General features: G+C 38.7%; 1 protein-coding gene across 1 annotated transcript in view; it reads right to left on the reverse strand.

Moving 5' to 3' along the window:
- Nucleotides 1-16,822, reverse strand: part of AFF2 (AF4/FMR2 family member 2) — a 313,841-nt gene that overhangs the window by 128,537 nt on the left and 168,482 nt on the right. The window contains exons 5-7 of the mRNA XM_015626354.3: nucleotides 12,923-13,009; nucleotides 9,914-9,950; nucleotides 9,613-9,664 (exon numbers count right to left, since the gene is read on the reverse strand). Coding sequence (XP_015481840.1) covers nucleotides 9,613-9,664; nucleotides 9,914-9,950; nucleotides 12,923-13,009 — 176 coding nt within the window. The remainder of the gene's footprint in view (nucleotides 1-9,612; nucleotides 9,665-9,913; nucleotides 9,951-12,922; nucleotides 13,010-16,822) is intronic.

Below are 16,822 nucleotides of genomic sequence, written 5' to 3' on the forward strand. Positions count from 1 at the left end.
AAGTATTAATTTGACACTTGAAATTTCAAATAATGGCCTCTGGTTTTAACTGTCTGAAGCACATAACTCAGAGCCTGAGAAATGTTAAGTGGATTTTCCTTTGTTAGAAAACTGCTCATCTACTCACTCATGTTCTACTGTGTATCAAATGCCTACTCCAGAAATGGGGGTTTTGTTAAGACAATATTGCATTATTTGTTAAGATAATATAATGCATTATTTCAATGCAACCTGTACTTGCTTAATGCTTATCTACCTTGATAATGGACACTATTAGTATTAGATAAAAATTTCTCTAAACCATGCAATGAACAATACAAATCCAAAAGCAAAGCAAAATTTTGTGTTTGTAAACATCCACAACATTTCCTCTGATCCTATCACTCTACGCTACACCAATACATAACAAATCCAGTACTTGGGCAGTACAGTCATAAGAAAACTAAAGGTAGTATTTTTCTGTGCATGCCTTCTTCTTGAAGTTAGACTCCAAACATTGTCTTGGGATTTGGACATTAAGCTTTGGCAAAACTATCTCTTCCAAAATTTTACCCACAGCTGTTAAATTTTCACCTAGTTCTATATGATACCTGCAATCTAGTCTGATTCTGCAGCAGTTATCCAACTCTACAGAACAGTTAATCCAACACCATTTGTCCATTAAGAAACATCCTTTTTCTGATAAATAAAATCTACATTTTTATGGTTTTTGGTGTGTTTTTGTTTGTCAAGAAGCCAGCAATCCCTACCAGGACTCTAGAAAGATAGGCCTAGTTGCTGCTAGGATGCAGCATTCCCCTGTGTGATGGGGGCTTGTTCTGGTCCTTTGTGACCTTAGGAAGGTGAGCAGGGCCCTCAGAGCATCCTCAGGATCCTGGGGAAAGTGAAGAAAGCCACAAGTTTATAAGAGATTGTGTTGGAAAAAGATCTTCAAGATTATTTTATTTTGAGATGAGAGGGATTCCCAGATAAAGGAAAAAAGAGCAGGAAATCCTTTATGTGATCCTCAGCACCTTCTCCCTTCAGGCTACAGCTGCATTTTGCTCTCCATGGAGAAAAAAAACCACCTCCTTTAGCACTGAAGGACTCAGACTATTATCTCCCCCTGATTGTTGCATTGATTACATTGGAAAATGAGTAACTTTTATCACATTTGATCTGAAATAGCACTATCTAGCTGATGTTTATCCCTTTCCATCTACAGAACAGATAATTGCATGGATCCTTGGAGTCAGACGAGACACTGTGATGTCTCTTTTGATCCCTGGTATCACGTTAAAGGAGAAGAAAATTGAAGGTTAACCTGTGATATGACACTGGGCACTGTCTGGTTCCTACTGCCAGTCTGATCTGAAGGGTTCAAACCTTTGCCAGTGCATGTTTAGCTCCCTTCTCACCATGCAGGTGCCACCTCAAATGTCAAGAGTCTCTGGATTCAGAAGCATGACCTCTGAATTTCAATAAATTTTTGCCTAAAATAATCAAGTCACAATTTTTTTTAGTTTTGCTTGTTTGTTTGTTTTTTGCCTTGCATTTCTCTCTTCCCCCCCCCCCCCCGCATTTTTTTTTGGTACAGGGAAAGGCAGATTATTTCAATTAAGAGCCTGTCACTGACATTTGTAAGCAACCTTTCTTCATTTCAGTGCAGCAGTTGCAGTTTTAAGTTTCTCCCTGCTTCTGTCAGGATCTAATTTTCAAGGCCTGTTGCCATGGCAGCAAGTTGGAATTTTAATCCAGTATTAAAGGTCAAGACAGGTCACCAGTTTCAGTTCCTCTTCAATCTCCCCATAAGGAGCCAAAAAAAGAAGCTGAGATAAAGGTCTGACCTAACAAAAAATTCCAGTCTAGCACACAGCCAGACTTGAAGCTCTATGATTTGTATAGGCTTTTGAATTTGTCTGGAACTGTTGAAATTCATGCCAAATCAAATACAGGCAGCACTGATTCGCATTCCTCTCTCTGCAAAAAAGCACATCTCTGTCCTTAAAACACAGCTGCATGCCTTTAAGTAAGTAGGGACACCCAAAAAGCAAATACGTAGTAGAGCCTAACAGGTAAATAGCTGTGAAAGCAATCCCCTCATTACTGCAGACATTTACTGCTTCTGCAGACTCAGATGAGCCTGACAGCTGCACTTACATCTTTCTTGACGATATGAGGTAGATGAGTCAACATCTTTCTTTCAAAACCTGTTAAGATCTTTTTGTGAAGCATTTTGACTAAACAAGACTTTCCAGTAAGGGACAATTTTGTTAAAGCTAAATCACTTCCTCCTGTGCTTCCACAACATGGATATTAATTTAACAATTGGTTTGTACCTACTGAAGTAAGGCTATAGACATCTCTCTCTCCTCCGCCTGGGCTACATAATTTTCTTGGAAAGCTGCATTTGCAGCATTAGGAAAGTCTCAAAACACATTTTTCTGAGATGTATGGACACAACTGAGTGAAGCAGCTCTTCCTCTGAGAATTCAAAGTGGTAATTAGCCCAGCAGTGGGGAATATTTTCCTTTTTTGTCATTTGGGAGGATGTATTTGTAAAGTACAATTATTCTGAATCTGTGGCTGCAAGGGCTATCCAAGACGGAGGATAATGCAGCGAGCGTGGCTTAGCCCTGTGGGGTGTTGTGAGAACTTCACTTCATAAAAAATAAGCCTTCTGGCCAGAAAATTGATAGGCTTTGGAGCCCTACTGAGACCTCTGCCCAAAGGATAATAGAAGCAATAGAAGTAGCAATAGACGTTCCTCTGGATAGAGACTGTGAAGCAGAGAAAAATGTGTTGGATTATTGGGGTTGTCACAGGTATTCAGAGGAAAGATGCAAAGGATTAAGTTGGAATATTAGGAAAAGTGGCTGTTGGTCTTACCTAGGGTATTTAGGATACAAATTAGGAGTTTCAACCCACTCTGATATTATGAATGCCAAGCTTCCTGGCAAAATCCATTTTTCTCTCAAACTTATTACCCATTTCCGATTATGACTATTTTGCAGCATAGTGCAGATGAATCTGGGTGACAATTTTCTCTGTCTCAGGCTACTAAAGTCTACAAAGCCAGTAAGCCATGACAGGAAGAATGAAAGGGACTGGAGCAAAGGACATCAGGAAGAAAAAAGCCAGAGAGAAAAATGGCTTAGCTCTGGACCAGAAATTTACAGAGAGGTCAGAGTTATGACAAAGGGAGCATGGTGAGGTCCAAATTATGGCAGCCAGAAAGCCAAGCAAGAATTTGTATGTCTTTTATCAGCAAGTGTGTGGGTCACAAAACAAATGGGTGGGAGAGGGACTGAGTGTGGTGGCTTCCTCTGTTCTACCCTGATTTACATTTTTGGATTTACTGAATACATTTTTTTTCAAAATGAATGAATGAAGTTGCCTGAAGTTTGGAAGTGACTCCATCCCAAAGAAATGTAGACTGGAGGTCAGCTTGAAACTGGCCTTAAGCCATAAAGGCAAAACACATGCTGCCTCCTGTGATAAAGCTCTTTAAATACAGGGAAACCTGTGGCAGATTTGCAGTCTAACCACTTTCTAAAATGGGAAGTGATATGTAGCGGACAGGGAAATACATCAGGAATCCAAATGTGTTACTGTGTGTCATTTACCTCTCTCTATTAATGCTGACATTTCAGTGGTCGCAGTTCAGTGACTGCATGCACTTAGCAGTGACACAGAAGTGCATCCTGCTTCAGAACAAAGTATTTCAACTGCTACTCGTTAGTCAGGGCAAATAAATGTTGAATTTTTAATGGGGGGTTATACAGTATCAGGAAATTCAAATGGTTCAGTGCTCACTTGAGTTGCAATCAGCAATGCTGGCAAGAATGCAGTTGGTTAGCTTGCTTCAGGCAGTCTTAAAGGCAGCAAGCCTCTGATAGGCAAGAAAAATTACTAAAAATTGATCATGAAAATATCACAGCATTCATTTACTCCTGTTCCCACAATTTTTTAAACTGATTTATAAACATGTCAGGAGGAAGAGATCATGGAAAAGAATGTATTAGGAAATAACTTTTTTTTGACAGGGAGGTTAAACTGTATTTGAGCCAGCTGAATAATGAAAACAAATTAAAAGTCTAATTTAGAAATTATTTTGAATAATGGGCTTATCTTCAAAGATACAGGGCTTTTAATTATGATACCAGATTTTCACATATTTCACATCAGCTGAAATATTTTGTAAGTTTGCTTCCAGAGGCAACTGTCCATAGGAAACACTTGTATATTTTATTCCAAATTACTTCACACTTTGTTCAAAAGGCAAAGCCTGCAGCAGTGAGGAACAAAATAGCAGTCTTGACTGACTATCTTTGCTTCAAACCCAAGAACTTACACAACAAGAAGATTCAAAGAAAACTTCTAGCTTACAAAACAAAACAGTAAATATGAAAGATGAGTGACATTTCTCAGAAAAGACCCTCCTATTTTCATCTGCTATTTGTCCCTTTAATACAGCGTACTGGAGCTCTCTAAAGATTAACAGAGTTCCAATTACATGCCACTGTTGTTTCACTTATAATTTGTACATGGCAGTGCAAGGCCCTCGTAGGCATGACTTTCCCAGTTTACCCAGAGGGAATATCTTTGGAGCCTCCTACCAAACAGGCATAATGATTCAGGCTATATGAAGGTAGGCTGTGACAGAAAGCTGGCTGTCACCACTGTGGGCTCAACTGGTGCTCTCACGCTTTGTTATGGTCATCTAAAAACTGTAATTAGTTGTAGAAGCTAGGGCTCAGCGGCTCGGAAGAGATCAGGATGTAACAAAAAGATAGTCAACCCCTTCCTCTACAGTGTATGGTAATGACCCCCGTAATTAGCCAATAGCACCTAGCTGTGATGAAAGCAGATGGGAGTAACACTGTGAACCTAGGTTATAAAGTGTCAAATTCTCCAGCAATAAAAGCCATTTCTGCCATCCATCACATTGATGCTTGTGTGCAAAAGGACCAAGTGGCCTGGGTGTGGCTACCGTGCTGCTCTTGAACCAGGGTGTCTGCCTTGCTTAAAAGGCAACAATTAGTAATACAAACATTTCAGGTTCTTCTGTGTATTACACCTGGACTGCATTCTGACTGCAACACTGATAGAGTGTTGTCTACATAAATAGAAACCTGCTTCCTATGCCAGTTGGAGATGAATTTTACATTTTTGGTTCCAGGCACATTTTCGGAAATTATGCATGAACATTGAATGAACCTCTTTTTTTGCTGTTGTTGTTTTTTTAACTGGGATAGATTTCTTTCCAGGTTAAGAATTCATCAGGGCTTCTTGATTTGAATGTTCTGAATAGTTCTAAATAACAACATTACTTGTTGTCACAATATCCAATACTTGGTGTAAAATCCTCTTGATGTCTGATTACTCTTCATAAGGACCTCACACTGATTCATTTCAAACCGTGAATTACCTTTAATTCATAGCTTGCATATGCTGCCAAATTTTGTTTTCTATGTTACCAGGTGTCTGTCCCTGACACAGAGGAGATCTTCCAAAAAGCCATTAGATACTTATGAAAAGAATTTAGATGTTGAGAAGCACATTTCCATTTTCAAACATGCTTCCATCAAGCATTATAATAATATTTGAGGTTAGGAAAGTACTGGTGTTTATTTGAATTTTTTTGGAACTCTGAAGTGAAATCTTGGCCCAACTGAAAGAAGTGCTGAGCACACTTAGGAAAATCCTTGCTGAAATATCACAAAAAGATTTTCAGCTGCTTGCTTTAGTTTTAAGCTCACTGTATTTAGTTGCTCTTTAGTCCCCACACAGGTCGAATATCATTAAGTATGATGGATAACAAAAACTCCATAAGGATAAAACAAGTTGGTTTTGTCTGATCCATAAAAATTTGCTGCTTTAAGTTTTTAATGGTTTCCGGTAGTACACTGAGCCCATGAGAAGGGCCTTTTAATACTCTATTAATACAGTAAGTATAGGAAGGAATTTTATGACAGGGGAAGAATACAATTATGATTACATTATTCTTTTTTGTGAGGCTTTTATGGAAACTACCCAAGACTTCTCTGCAGTATGATTTTGAAACACAGGATGTGCTTGATTAAAAAGGTTCTGGGTAGTTTCCAACTGGAGAAAGGCCAAATGCTAACAACCAAAACAGAACAAAAGGACTGGATGTTTGAGGATGACATATTGCAATGGCAATTATATAACAGAAACCCCAGTCATGAGCTGAGTCCGTCCCCTCAAATTCATGGAAGCTGACAGAAAATCCTTTGCAATGCAATTGGTTGCACCTTATCTGTTCCTACTTACTGAGCTTCATAATAAACTAATCAGAGCAGACTGCCTGAACAAGACAGCCCAATGCTAAGCAAAAATTTACAGTGAATCTGAAATTATAGAAAAGGGAAACCAAGTGCTGCAGTTTTACACAGCCTAATTTCAGCTGTAAAAATTCAACACAGTATACACACATGCATGCACATCAGTGTTCAAAATTTCATTTTCAAGATTTTTGAGTGTAAATTAGGATGTGAGTTTAGTTATAAATACATATTCTCATGTACAACATAGGTGCAGAATTTAGACACAATCCTAACTACTCTATGTTTTATTTTACCTGCTGCACTGCTGATTGGATTTATTCAGCATGTGGATGTAATGAAGTATATTGAAACGTTATAAAAAGGATGAAATTTGTATTTCAGAAAGCTTTATTTGGACAAGAAGCCATGCTTCTTGCATTTCCCTACAATAGCAGCACATTGGTAAATTAATTCACCTTGCAGTATGTTGTCCTCATTTTCCCCCCGAAGTGTGCACCTGAAAGGTTATTTTACAAAAATCATACATCCCTCAGTCTGATCTTCTATGATGCCAATGTCCCTACTCCTGAACTCTGTAATGACATACAGAGAGCTTGGCTGCTGGAGCAGGATGCAGCATCATGAAGATAAAATATCTCTGTTGTACGTTCACCCCTCAACTAGTCATAGTGTAACTCAGCAATATGGTGAATGCAAGCATGTTATTACCAATTCCTTTGAATCTCTAACAAAAACCATGGAATCTACAGGACTGTCACTAGGACCAATGTAAACAGAAAAGATGATTTAAGTTTCGTCTTAATTGCACATGAACTTTAAAAAGTTGGGTAACAGCTAGAAACATATCCAGGTTAAAATGACTCTAACAAAGCATACAGATGAACAGCCAAATTCAGATTTGATCAAACTGAAATATGGATGAGAGATCTTATCTACAAAATATGTAACTGGCAGGGGATAGAGTTTTGAAGTCAGTAAGACCACACAGTGTGGGGCTGAGACTGTAGCAGCAGATGTTACTGGGGATAAACTGGACTGTAATTTCACTTATACACTCCGATATCCCCAAAACTGACAAATGTTAGAAAGACTAAATCCTCCTTTATACACTTGCAATCTGATAAACACTCTGTCATTAAAATACACAATGACTGCAGGAGCTGTCTACCTAACAGGGTTTGTTTGGACTGCACTATCAGTTCTACTTGATACCATTGCATCTTTCTGTCTCACTCCTGCTTTAATTTCATTACGTGCTCGAGTACTGCAATTCCCCATGAAGGTAGTGGTAACTGCACACACAGATCTAAAGAAACACATTGGCCTTGTAATACCAAGCCTCATGGTGGACTGCCTTCTAACCTCCCAAAGCCCTGTGGAAATTCTTAGAAGCTGCCTTAACAATTTTTCTGCAGTAAAAGAGAAAAAGTGATAGTAATGGGTTAGCTGATCTTCATTTGGAAGCTAAAAATAAAAGTAGCTTTATTGCAGCTCTGATCTCTCATGTGTAAAATCTATCACCTACCATAAGAAGGCAGTTCATTGCAGCAGAAATCTGATTGATAATACTGGAACTTTAGATCAAGCAGCAGAACAGAGAACAACCGGTTCATAAAATGTACTCAGTGTCTTCAGGTTTTATATCAGGCTTCCTATAGAGAGCTTTGGTACCATTAAATGCACTATATACCACTGAGCTCTGAAGCACTGTTCTTGTGAAATTCAGCTTATAACTATAAACCATGATTGACAAGTCTATTACTGTTGGTTACAAACTACTGAAATATTGTGTTTTATGGTACACTCACTAAAATATTTTTCACAGTGGAGTCCAAATACATTTGCTTTTAGAGGAAAATAATTTTAAGATGCAATAATATTTTTTCATTTTTTTAAATTATGGAATGTGCTTGATGTTAGGTTTGGATCACTTCGACGTTCTGAAACATTAATGCACCCATTCTGTTACCAAGAGCTGTGGGTACAGTTGGCTAGTCTTCACAAAAAACAAAGTCATTGGAAACCAAATAGCAAAGGGCAAAAATTAATTTGTTACTAAGTTTAATAAATAAATGCTATTCCTGCAAATTAATCTAAATATCATTATTATTCCTATCAAATTCTCATTTAATCTGGAAAAAAAGTATTTAATTTTAAAATCTGATCATTCACTCAGCATCAATTTCGAAAAGGTTTACTCAGCCAACTGTACTTGAATGAGTACTTCCATGAACTTGAGTTTATGAGTCAAGAACTGGATCTTCAGAGCCTGCTGAGTACATCAACGAATTCAGTACCCCTGTCTACTCTAGTCCTGTATCTCTCACACAGTCACAGACACATCACTGAACTCCAAGAAGCCCATTTGTGTGCACAAACTTGAACTAATAATCAGTATATTTAAATTAATTTTTTAAACTTGTGTAGGTATCTCCACATTGATTTTTCTTCCCCTATAGGGATTTTTAAAATTGTGTCTTTAGTAGATTAAGCGCAACCACTAGAATAATTTTGAAATAATTTTAAATGAACATACTGTATTTACACAACTGTCAGTTAAGCTAGTGCAGTTCTGCATTCAGTACTTCAGAACACTTAACACTAAAAAACCCAGCAGCTCTGAACTGAAATCAGATCCATGCATTTTCATAAGTATAAAACAACTGGCTACTATTCAAAGTTGCTATTTAGGTCCTGTTTGCAAATTAGAGAACCTGGGATAAAAGTAAAAAACAATTCAGTCTCCACTCACTGCTACACTAGTGCAGCCTTACACCAGAGAAGCACCAAAGAGAAATTGTTTAACATAATGGAGAATTAGCTCTTTCACAATTTTCAACTGTCATGTTGATATATCATCTATGATTTTCAGCTGTTTTTAAGTGTATGAAACTCAAGACTAGATTTTCAACACCAGCTAGCAGAATCATTACGTATGATGTGTTTTACGCTCACTGTATGAAGGTAAAAATTCCCGCATCATCTGTTCATTGGGTTGCATTTTGTATTGTAAGAGGCTTAGTATCTGATGAGAGAAGCATAAAACTGATTTAATTTTGGTAAGCTGTAGAACTAAAATCAGCATTATTTCTGCTTAATAAACTCATCTTTCACACATACCTCTGTTAGCTAATGCTTAAAAAGAAGAAAGAGTAATAAGCACTGGAAACATAAAACTGGTTTATGGCTAATTTTTAAGGACTACAGAGAACACCTGAACACCAGGACAAGATTATGAGCAGAGCTTATTTGGAGAAATAAGCTCATTCTTTACGATAAGTTTAAAATGAGATTTAAAGCTGGAAATAATAATACTACTTACGACTTTTGTGGCACTGACTTAGTTGCAACTTTCCCTGCTGGATCACTCCACTCTACAAACAAAGGAAACACATTTTCAAATGTCAAAAGATTACTGTAGAATTAAAATGCACCCAAAGCTGTCAGCCCATCTAATTATACTTGGTTTCACAACATGCCACAATGCATAACATGTAATAAAAATGGAACTGATCTGCTTTAGCAACATAGAAATTAATTTTTTAGCCTTTGTTTTAATGACATTAAACAGACAAAAAAAATACCCAACCCTGACTGTTAGGACTAGGATGATAAAGACCTACTTTGTACATTGTATCCTGAGGTCAGATGTTGGGAGTCCTACAAAGAAGAACACACAAAATGTCAGCATTAGTTAAATAAGATGAGGAAGGTAAAATATATCTTGGCTTGCTAGATTAAGGGCACTGGCGTTATACTAACAGGGAAGGAGATGGCACAGGGAAGGGATTGTTAAGGCAGCACCAATGGCATTAGTTTAAAAAAGCATTAACTGTGGAGACAAAGCACCACTGAGGGACCCTTCAGAGCTCAGGTATGTCCTCAGCTGCTGTAAATCTACACTCCCCCTTATGGAGACACTGCATGGGTTTACACCCATAGCAGCCCCATTTCTCAGGCTTGGCCATGGATATGTGTAGGAGCCATCCAGGATGTATAATTTAGAACACAGCATGAATGCAGTTATGCATTAAATTCAGAACCATTGCCTTTCCTTTGTTTGAGGTCACCGCCTGGAAATACAGTAATCTTTTATGAGTAGTCACTTTTTATTTGGACTGTGGCACACAGGATTTGATAAAGATGTGGGAAGCAGATCTTCACCTGATGGAAATTAGTCCAAATCCAATGAAATCAATGGAAGTACACCAACTTAAAAGCAGAAAATAACATGGCTTGCAACACTGAGTATGCTAATGCAAAGATTCTTGTTGGCTTACAATAACTAAGCTGTTTCCTTCATGTCACCGTGTTTTCTGGCTTAGTTTTTCTCTAGGCTCTGTAGTACACAGTGATTGTCATTAGCTTTCCTTCCAAGCTGAATTTGATCAGTTAAAATTAAGGAGTTATTTACAACCTCATCCTACAGCCAGGCACTACTTTGCTGGAAGTGTTAGTTCTGTAGGATGTTAAAGTCATTAAAGCCCTCACTGCACTTCCTCTTAGGGCATTATTAGTTCTTAATATTATATTGTGCTGTCAGTCAGTCCCTTGTGAAGTAAATAATGCCCTAAGAGTAAACATGGCACTTAAAATTGGAATGTCAAAGGAATAAATTGTTTTGATAAGTTCCACCTCTTTTATCACACTTTTTAAATATATGTTTCTCATGAGAATACCTTTTTTAATAGCTAAATTGAAAACTTCTAATAGTGCCCGTCTCTGGTTTATATGGTTGCACAACCTAGCCATATTATGTCCTAGATGTGTAATTTGGCCAGCCATAATTGATTTAAAGTGATGTTCTGAAGAGACACTTCTGTTCTATTTTTTATAGGAAGACTAGCAAACATGGAAATATTTGTGTGCTTGCCTATTTCCTGCAATGCTAGCTCAAAAAAAAATCTAATTTGTATTTTTTATTGATGTGATATGGTCAAGAATTTTAGGATCAACATTTAATTGTGCCCAGAAATTAACTTTGATGTGGATCTTAAAAGTTCAAAGCCAATTCAATAGAAACCGAAAAGCAAACCCAAAATTTTACCTTCTCTGAACCTATGCTTATACTCTACCAATGGAGATAATGTCAGTCTGCAGGATTCAAACCAGTTTCTGTAGTGCTCATCAGAAACAGAACACTAAATTAGGAGACGGTATGAATTAAAAAAAAATCAAAAGCTTCCAGCAGGTTTAAACTTCTATTCAAATAGTTCACTTTAAAGCATTCAAGTGACTTCTACTTAATTTACAATGAGAATTATGAGAATTATGTATGAGCCTACAAGAAAGATGGAGAGGGACTATCTATAAGCACATATAGTGACAGGACAAGGGGAAATGGCTTCAGACTGAGAGTAGGTTTAAATTATATATTAGGAAAAAATTCTGTACTGTGAGGGTGGTGAGGCACTAGAACAGATTGTCCAGAAAAGCTGTGGATGTCCCATCCCTGGACACATCCCATGTTCATGGCCAGGCTGGATGTGGCTCAGAACAACCTGGTCTAGTGCAAGGTGTCTCTGCCCAAGGCAGGGAACTAGATGAAAGCAGATAATCTTTAAGGTCCCGTCCAACCCAGGCCATTCTCTGATTCAATGAGTTCTGATGTTTCACACTGCAGCAGGAAACTGCAGTGACAGTTTCTGTGCTAGGGCAGTAACAATCACACTCCAAATAAGACATTCTGGGCACTGCCTTTGGTTTTGTTTAAGAAGCCACAGATACTGCTAATTTAATTTCTTTCCAACTAAGTATGGTGTCAATATTTCAGATAGGGGAAATCAGCAAAAGCAAAATCACATTCCAGCTTCTAAACCAGGATATGATTGCTTGAACTATAATGTTAATCAGTACCAGTTTAATAAGCTATTTTTCAAGATCCCGCCTTTATAAAAAAAAACTTCTATGTAGCTCCATGACAGAATGGTATAAATTTCCCACCCTGGGGAAGTTCTCTTCTTCCCCAAAGATCATCAGCTCAGAGTTGTTCAGGTTCCAACATGAGATTCTACCTCTGGCAGAACCTGCAGTGCTACTGGAATCATAGCCAGAAGGCAATAATGTAATTTGGGCTAAGGGCATCTTCAAATCATACAATTTAACAATTCAGTGTGTGTTACATGAACTAGAAGCACTCTCTGGGCAAGTGTTGAGTGTGTGTCTTTAACAAGGCCAGTACTGAGGATCAAATTGCCTGACTCTGTGCCTCCCTCTGGGGTGTGACACAGACACATTGCAATCTTCACATGCAGTCATTTGCATTTCAGTCACCATAACTTGACTATGCAGCCAAAACCTCACCACACAATCAATCAGTAAGTGGGGAAAAGTATCCATTTCAAACCTTTTCATTGCACAAATAAAAATGAAAGAAAACAAACAAAAGATATTTTACTTGACATAGAAAGACTCCTATAACAGAGATAAAAAGCTCACTTTGCTTCTACTGGGTGTTCTGCAGCTTTAAATAAACAGTTCTACAAGTAGCAACAGTCTGATTGGGAATTTCCAACTAAAAATAGTATCAGAAATTTTTTTAAGTGGGACCAATTACCAAAATAAACTCGCCAGCAAAGAGCACTCCACACAACAGAATGCTAATCAGGTCACTGGTAATAGCCCACTTGTACCTTGTTTGGGATAGAAAACTTGGTCTGCTCAGCCTTGCCGGGAGTGTGAATAGCAGTAAGAGGAGGAGGCCAGGAATGGGTCATCTCCTAGGAAGAAATAAAAAGTTTAGAAAACAAATTCCTGTACATAAAGAAGAAAGAGAGCTAAAAATGGTCACATCTGCTCCACTGAGCCTGGAGATGCAATTGCTCAAGGAATCGACCCCACCACCTCACACCCTTAGGTCACAGATGAACGCCTTAACCCCACAGGCAGGACTTTCTCAGAATGAGAGTGAGGACAGGTTTTACTCTTGAAAATTGTGACCATCATGTCTTCATCAGAGGGCAACTGGCTCTACGTCTGTGGTCAGCCAGCCAAGCTGTATGAATAAAGCAGGGTTTTACCTGCAAAGTCCAGGCAGGAAGGGGGGCCCTCCTGTATAGCACTGCGTGCGACCCTGTGAAGGAGTGTATTGTGGCAAGATGCAGCCCTGTTCAAGACTGCAGAGGGGTAAAATAAAAAAGAGGCAGGTCTAGAAAAATCTGGAATGGGCTTGCAGCGTGAATGCCTAGTGTAGCAGAGAGCAAGGACAGCACCACAGCATCTTCTCGTGACACTGTCCATCGGCTATTACTGTGGCAAGCAATATCACTGCCTCAGAGTGATTAATTACTCCAGAACTATTAATTCCACTTTAAAATGAGGGACTGAGAATTAGGTGACTCGCACAGATTCAAAAAGTCTGTACTTAACCAGGAAATCCAAGTGTCCAGTAAAACCTGCCAACCAGACCATTTAAGCAAAATCCATCCATTTTCTGTATCTGTGTGTTTATTCATCATTTGTACATTCAATTCCCAATTTTCTTTAAAGAAAAATCTTGAGTGTCCATGGCTACCAAACACCAGCAGAAGAGCAGCATACACCCTCTCCTTCCCACTGCAGAGAACTGCTCCCCCAGCAAGCCCAACAGCACACTGGGGCTTGTGCTTGGAGCAGGGGGAAAATCACTAAAATCAAGGAACTGCACAAGTGCTGACTTAGGCAGAGCTTTTAAATGCCCTTCTAATTAGTGTGAGACACTGCTTCTTTCTTGCTTATCTTTGTTTTTATTTTAATAATCCAAAGAGGCAGTAACAGTTGTCTCTGGCATTCTGTTGCATCTCTGTCTTGGTTGTTTTATTTTGCCTAAAAAGCTCAGAAATAATTCTTTATTGAGACAAGGGAGGCAAAGAGAAGAAGAACATACAATCTTGAAATTCTTATGTGCAATGGCCTGACTGCAGTAAACTGCACTTCCCAGCTGCTATTACACACTGGTCAAACGCAGGGCTAGTCTCAATGAAGCTTATAAACAGGCCAGTTTCTGTAGGTAACATGACAATCACTCAAATGATCCACAAATAAAAACATAACATAACACAACTGATTAAGAGGTGGGGTGCATTTTGGTTAAACACATGCCCTGGTTGACTACAGCTGATACTAATTACAGTTCACTGAAGATAAAGCCAGCCAGTTTCAGAACTATAGTTGTCCCTCCCAAATTATTTGTCATACAGAAGGTTAGGAGAGAGAAAGCAAAACTATACACCATGGTTCTCAGTCACTGGGACAGGCAGACATATAAACTTCCTTGGGTAGACGGATCAGGCTGCACTCCTGAAAGCAGAACTTTTGGGTTTCTGCTGTGGAGCCCAGGGTCCGTTCTCACTGCACAAAGCCCGAACAGTGGCAATGAGGAGGAAAGGATCAATTGTTGAATGGCTCATGCCTCCCGTTGTGTGAGGCTGTGGCAGCTCAGGGCCATGACAGGAAGAGCACTATTAAATGGCATTGATTGTCTGACCTCTGGATGGGGAAGGCAGAAAAAGATTTCAGCATCCCGTGAACTTTTCTGTGGGATAATATAATCCAAATCCTGCATGCCTCGGCCAAAGCCTATGCCACAGAGGTTGCTTTGTGGCAAATCTCTTCATAGCAAATGAAGAAATGGAGACTGTATCACATAATTAAAAGAGGGCCAGGCATTCTGACAGAAGGCAGAAATGAAGACTATTCTAGAACTACAGTTATAGGCTTGACCTCAATCTCTTCCTGCCCACACAAAAAAATGCTGTACAGAGAGCCTGGGATTCATGGAGAGGTGATGTCAGCAAACACTTCAGAATATTGCCTGTCAAAACACATGTAGTATCCATTGCTTACCTACTTGGCAGGCTGAAGAGTAAACAAACCTAGTCACCTCCCTATTAGGGGACACGTGAATATAAAACAATGAGAAAAGGAGCCTGCTATTCAGGAGGAAATTCATGAGGAAATGAGGAATTTCAATTTGAAGGAATTAAAAATTCCTCAAAATGAGGAAATTCAATTACAAGGCAAGAAATCCTTCCTCCACTGAGGTTAGGACTATCCAATCTCTGTGTTTATAGTGACCTCGTAAGCATCAGAATCTCTTACAAAGGTACAACCTAGCTACATTGAAGCATTTCATTCAATTCTCACTGAAATGAAATTATTGGACAGAAAATTCCAGATTCCACACATGCATAACAGCACAAACATTTAAAGCTCAGCATATAAACCAACACCGTGTGTGGAAGTGATAAAGAACATAGTTAGCTAAAGAAACATACTACATCTACCTACAGACAGGTGCCAGAGCAGTGTCGACCAAATAACCTTGAACAGTGGTAGAGAAAGTTTTGAGTTTACTCATCTGAAAAATGTCACTTTAAAATGTCTGGGCAGCAACCCCCACAGCAACCACCACACAGCTGCATGTTCCAGTCATGCATTTCTGAGCCTCAGAAGGACCTGAAAAAATGGCACTGCACTGCTGTCAGTAAAGGGTAAAAATCCCAACCCCACACCCTGCAGGGATGTGACTGCTTAGCTTGTTCTTACTCCGTTCCTTAAGCACAGATAGGTTACTCTGGAGTATCAGAAGAAAATACGAAATTTGGTTAATAATCCACATGACTTCACCATTCTTTCTTGTGCCCCAGTTTCTTCTGGAGGTTCCTGATCTTTACGTACTTGCTAAGCTCTATTTTGTTTAGCTTGTGAAATTTGATATATCTACCTTCTAATATGTTAAGCCTATAAAGAACCACACAGACAGCGTGTGTTGTGAATGCATCCATTAAGATGTGTCTATAGCCACCTTAGTTTGTAAATACCTGAGAAAACAGGCAGGGAATTAAATTCATGCTTTTTTTCCCAGGAAAAGTTAAAACACTCTAATTAATCCAAATTTGGAAATATTTAGAAATTCCTGGAAGTAAAAATAAGAAAAGCAAGCATATGAAACACTTTAAAGAGGAATTCAATGGAAACAAAGTAATTCCACAAAATTGAGTTAGGATTTATTTTCACATGGTTTGGACTTAATTCCAAAATCATGTTAACCGTTGGAGTGGGTAAATGACTGCTATAGAAGCATGCATTTTTTTACAGACCTGGAGATTGAATGAGAAAGTAAACCTGCACTTTTTCTTGGCTTAAAAGTCACTGTGGTCCTCTGATGTAGTAACATCAAGAATCCTCCTCTCTGAAAATTATTTAAACATTGTTTTAATTGACTCCATGTGTTTTATTTATTACAGCTAGACATGCTCGTCTTCACCTAAATCTGTTTTTTTGGCTATAAAAGCCCTCAGGTAAGTAACTAAGAAGGACACATGCAGATGAGATCTAATGAATCACCCAAAACACACACACCTCAAGCAAACCTTCTAAAGGAAGTAGAGGTACAAGGCCAAATAATGATTTAAATGGAAGGAGAGGACTGGGAAAGGATTTAAGCTTACAAGTTTCTAAGGAAGAGGTCAAAGAGAGAGAATTGAGTACAGGGGATATGGGACAGATGGTAAATAGCTTTACAAAACCAGTCCCTAAAATTAACAGCCACC

The sequence above is a fragment of the Parus major genome, chromosome 4A (assembly GCF_001522545.3).
Source record: "Parus major isolate Abel chromosome 4A, Parus_major1.1, whole genome shotgun sequence".
NCBI lineage: Eukaryota > Metazoa > Chordata > Aves > Passeriformes > Paridae > Parus > Parus major.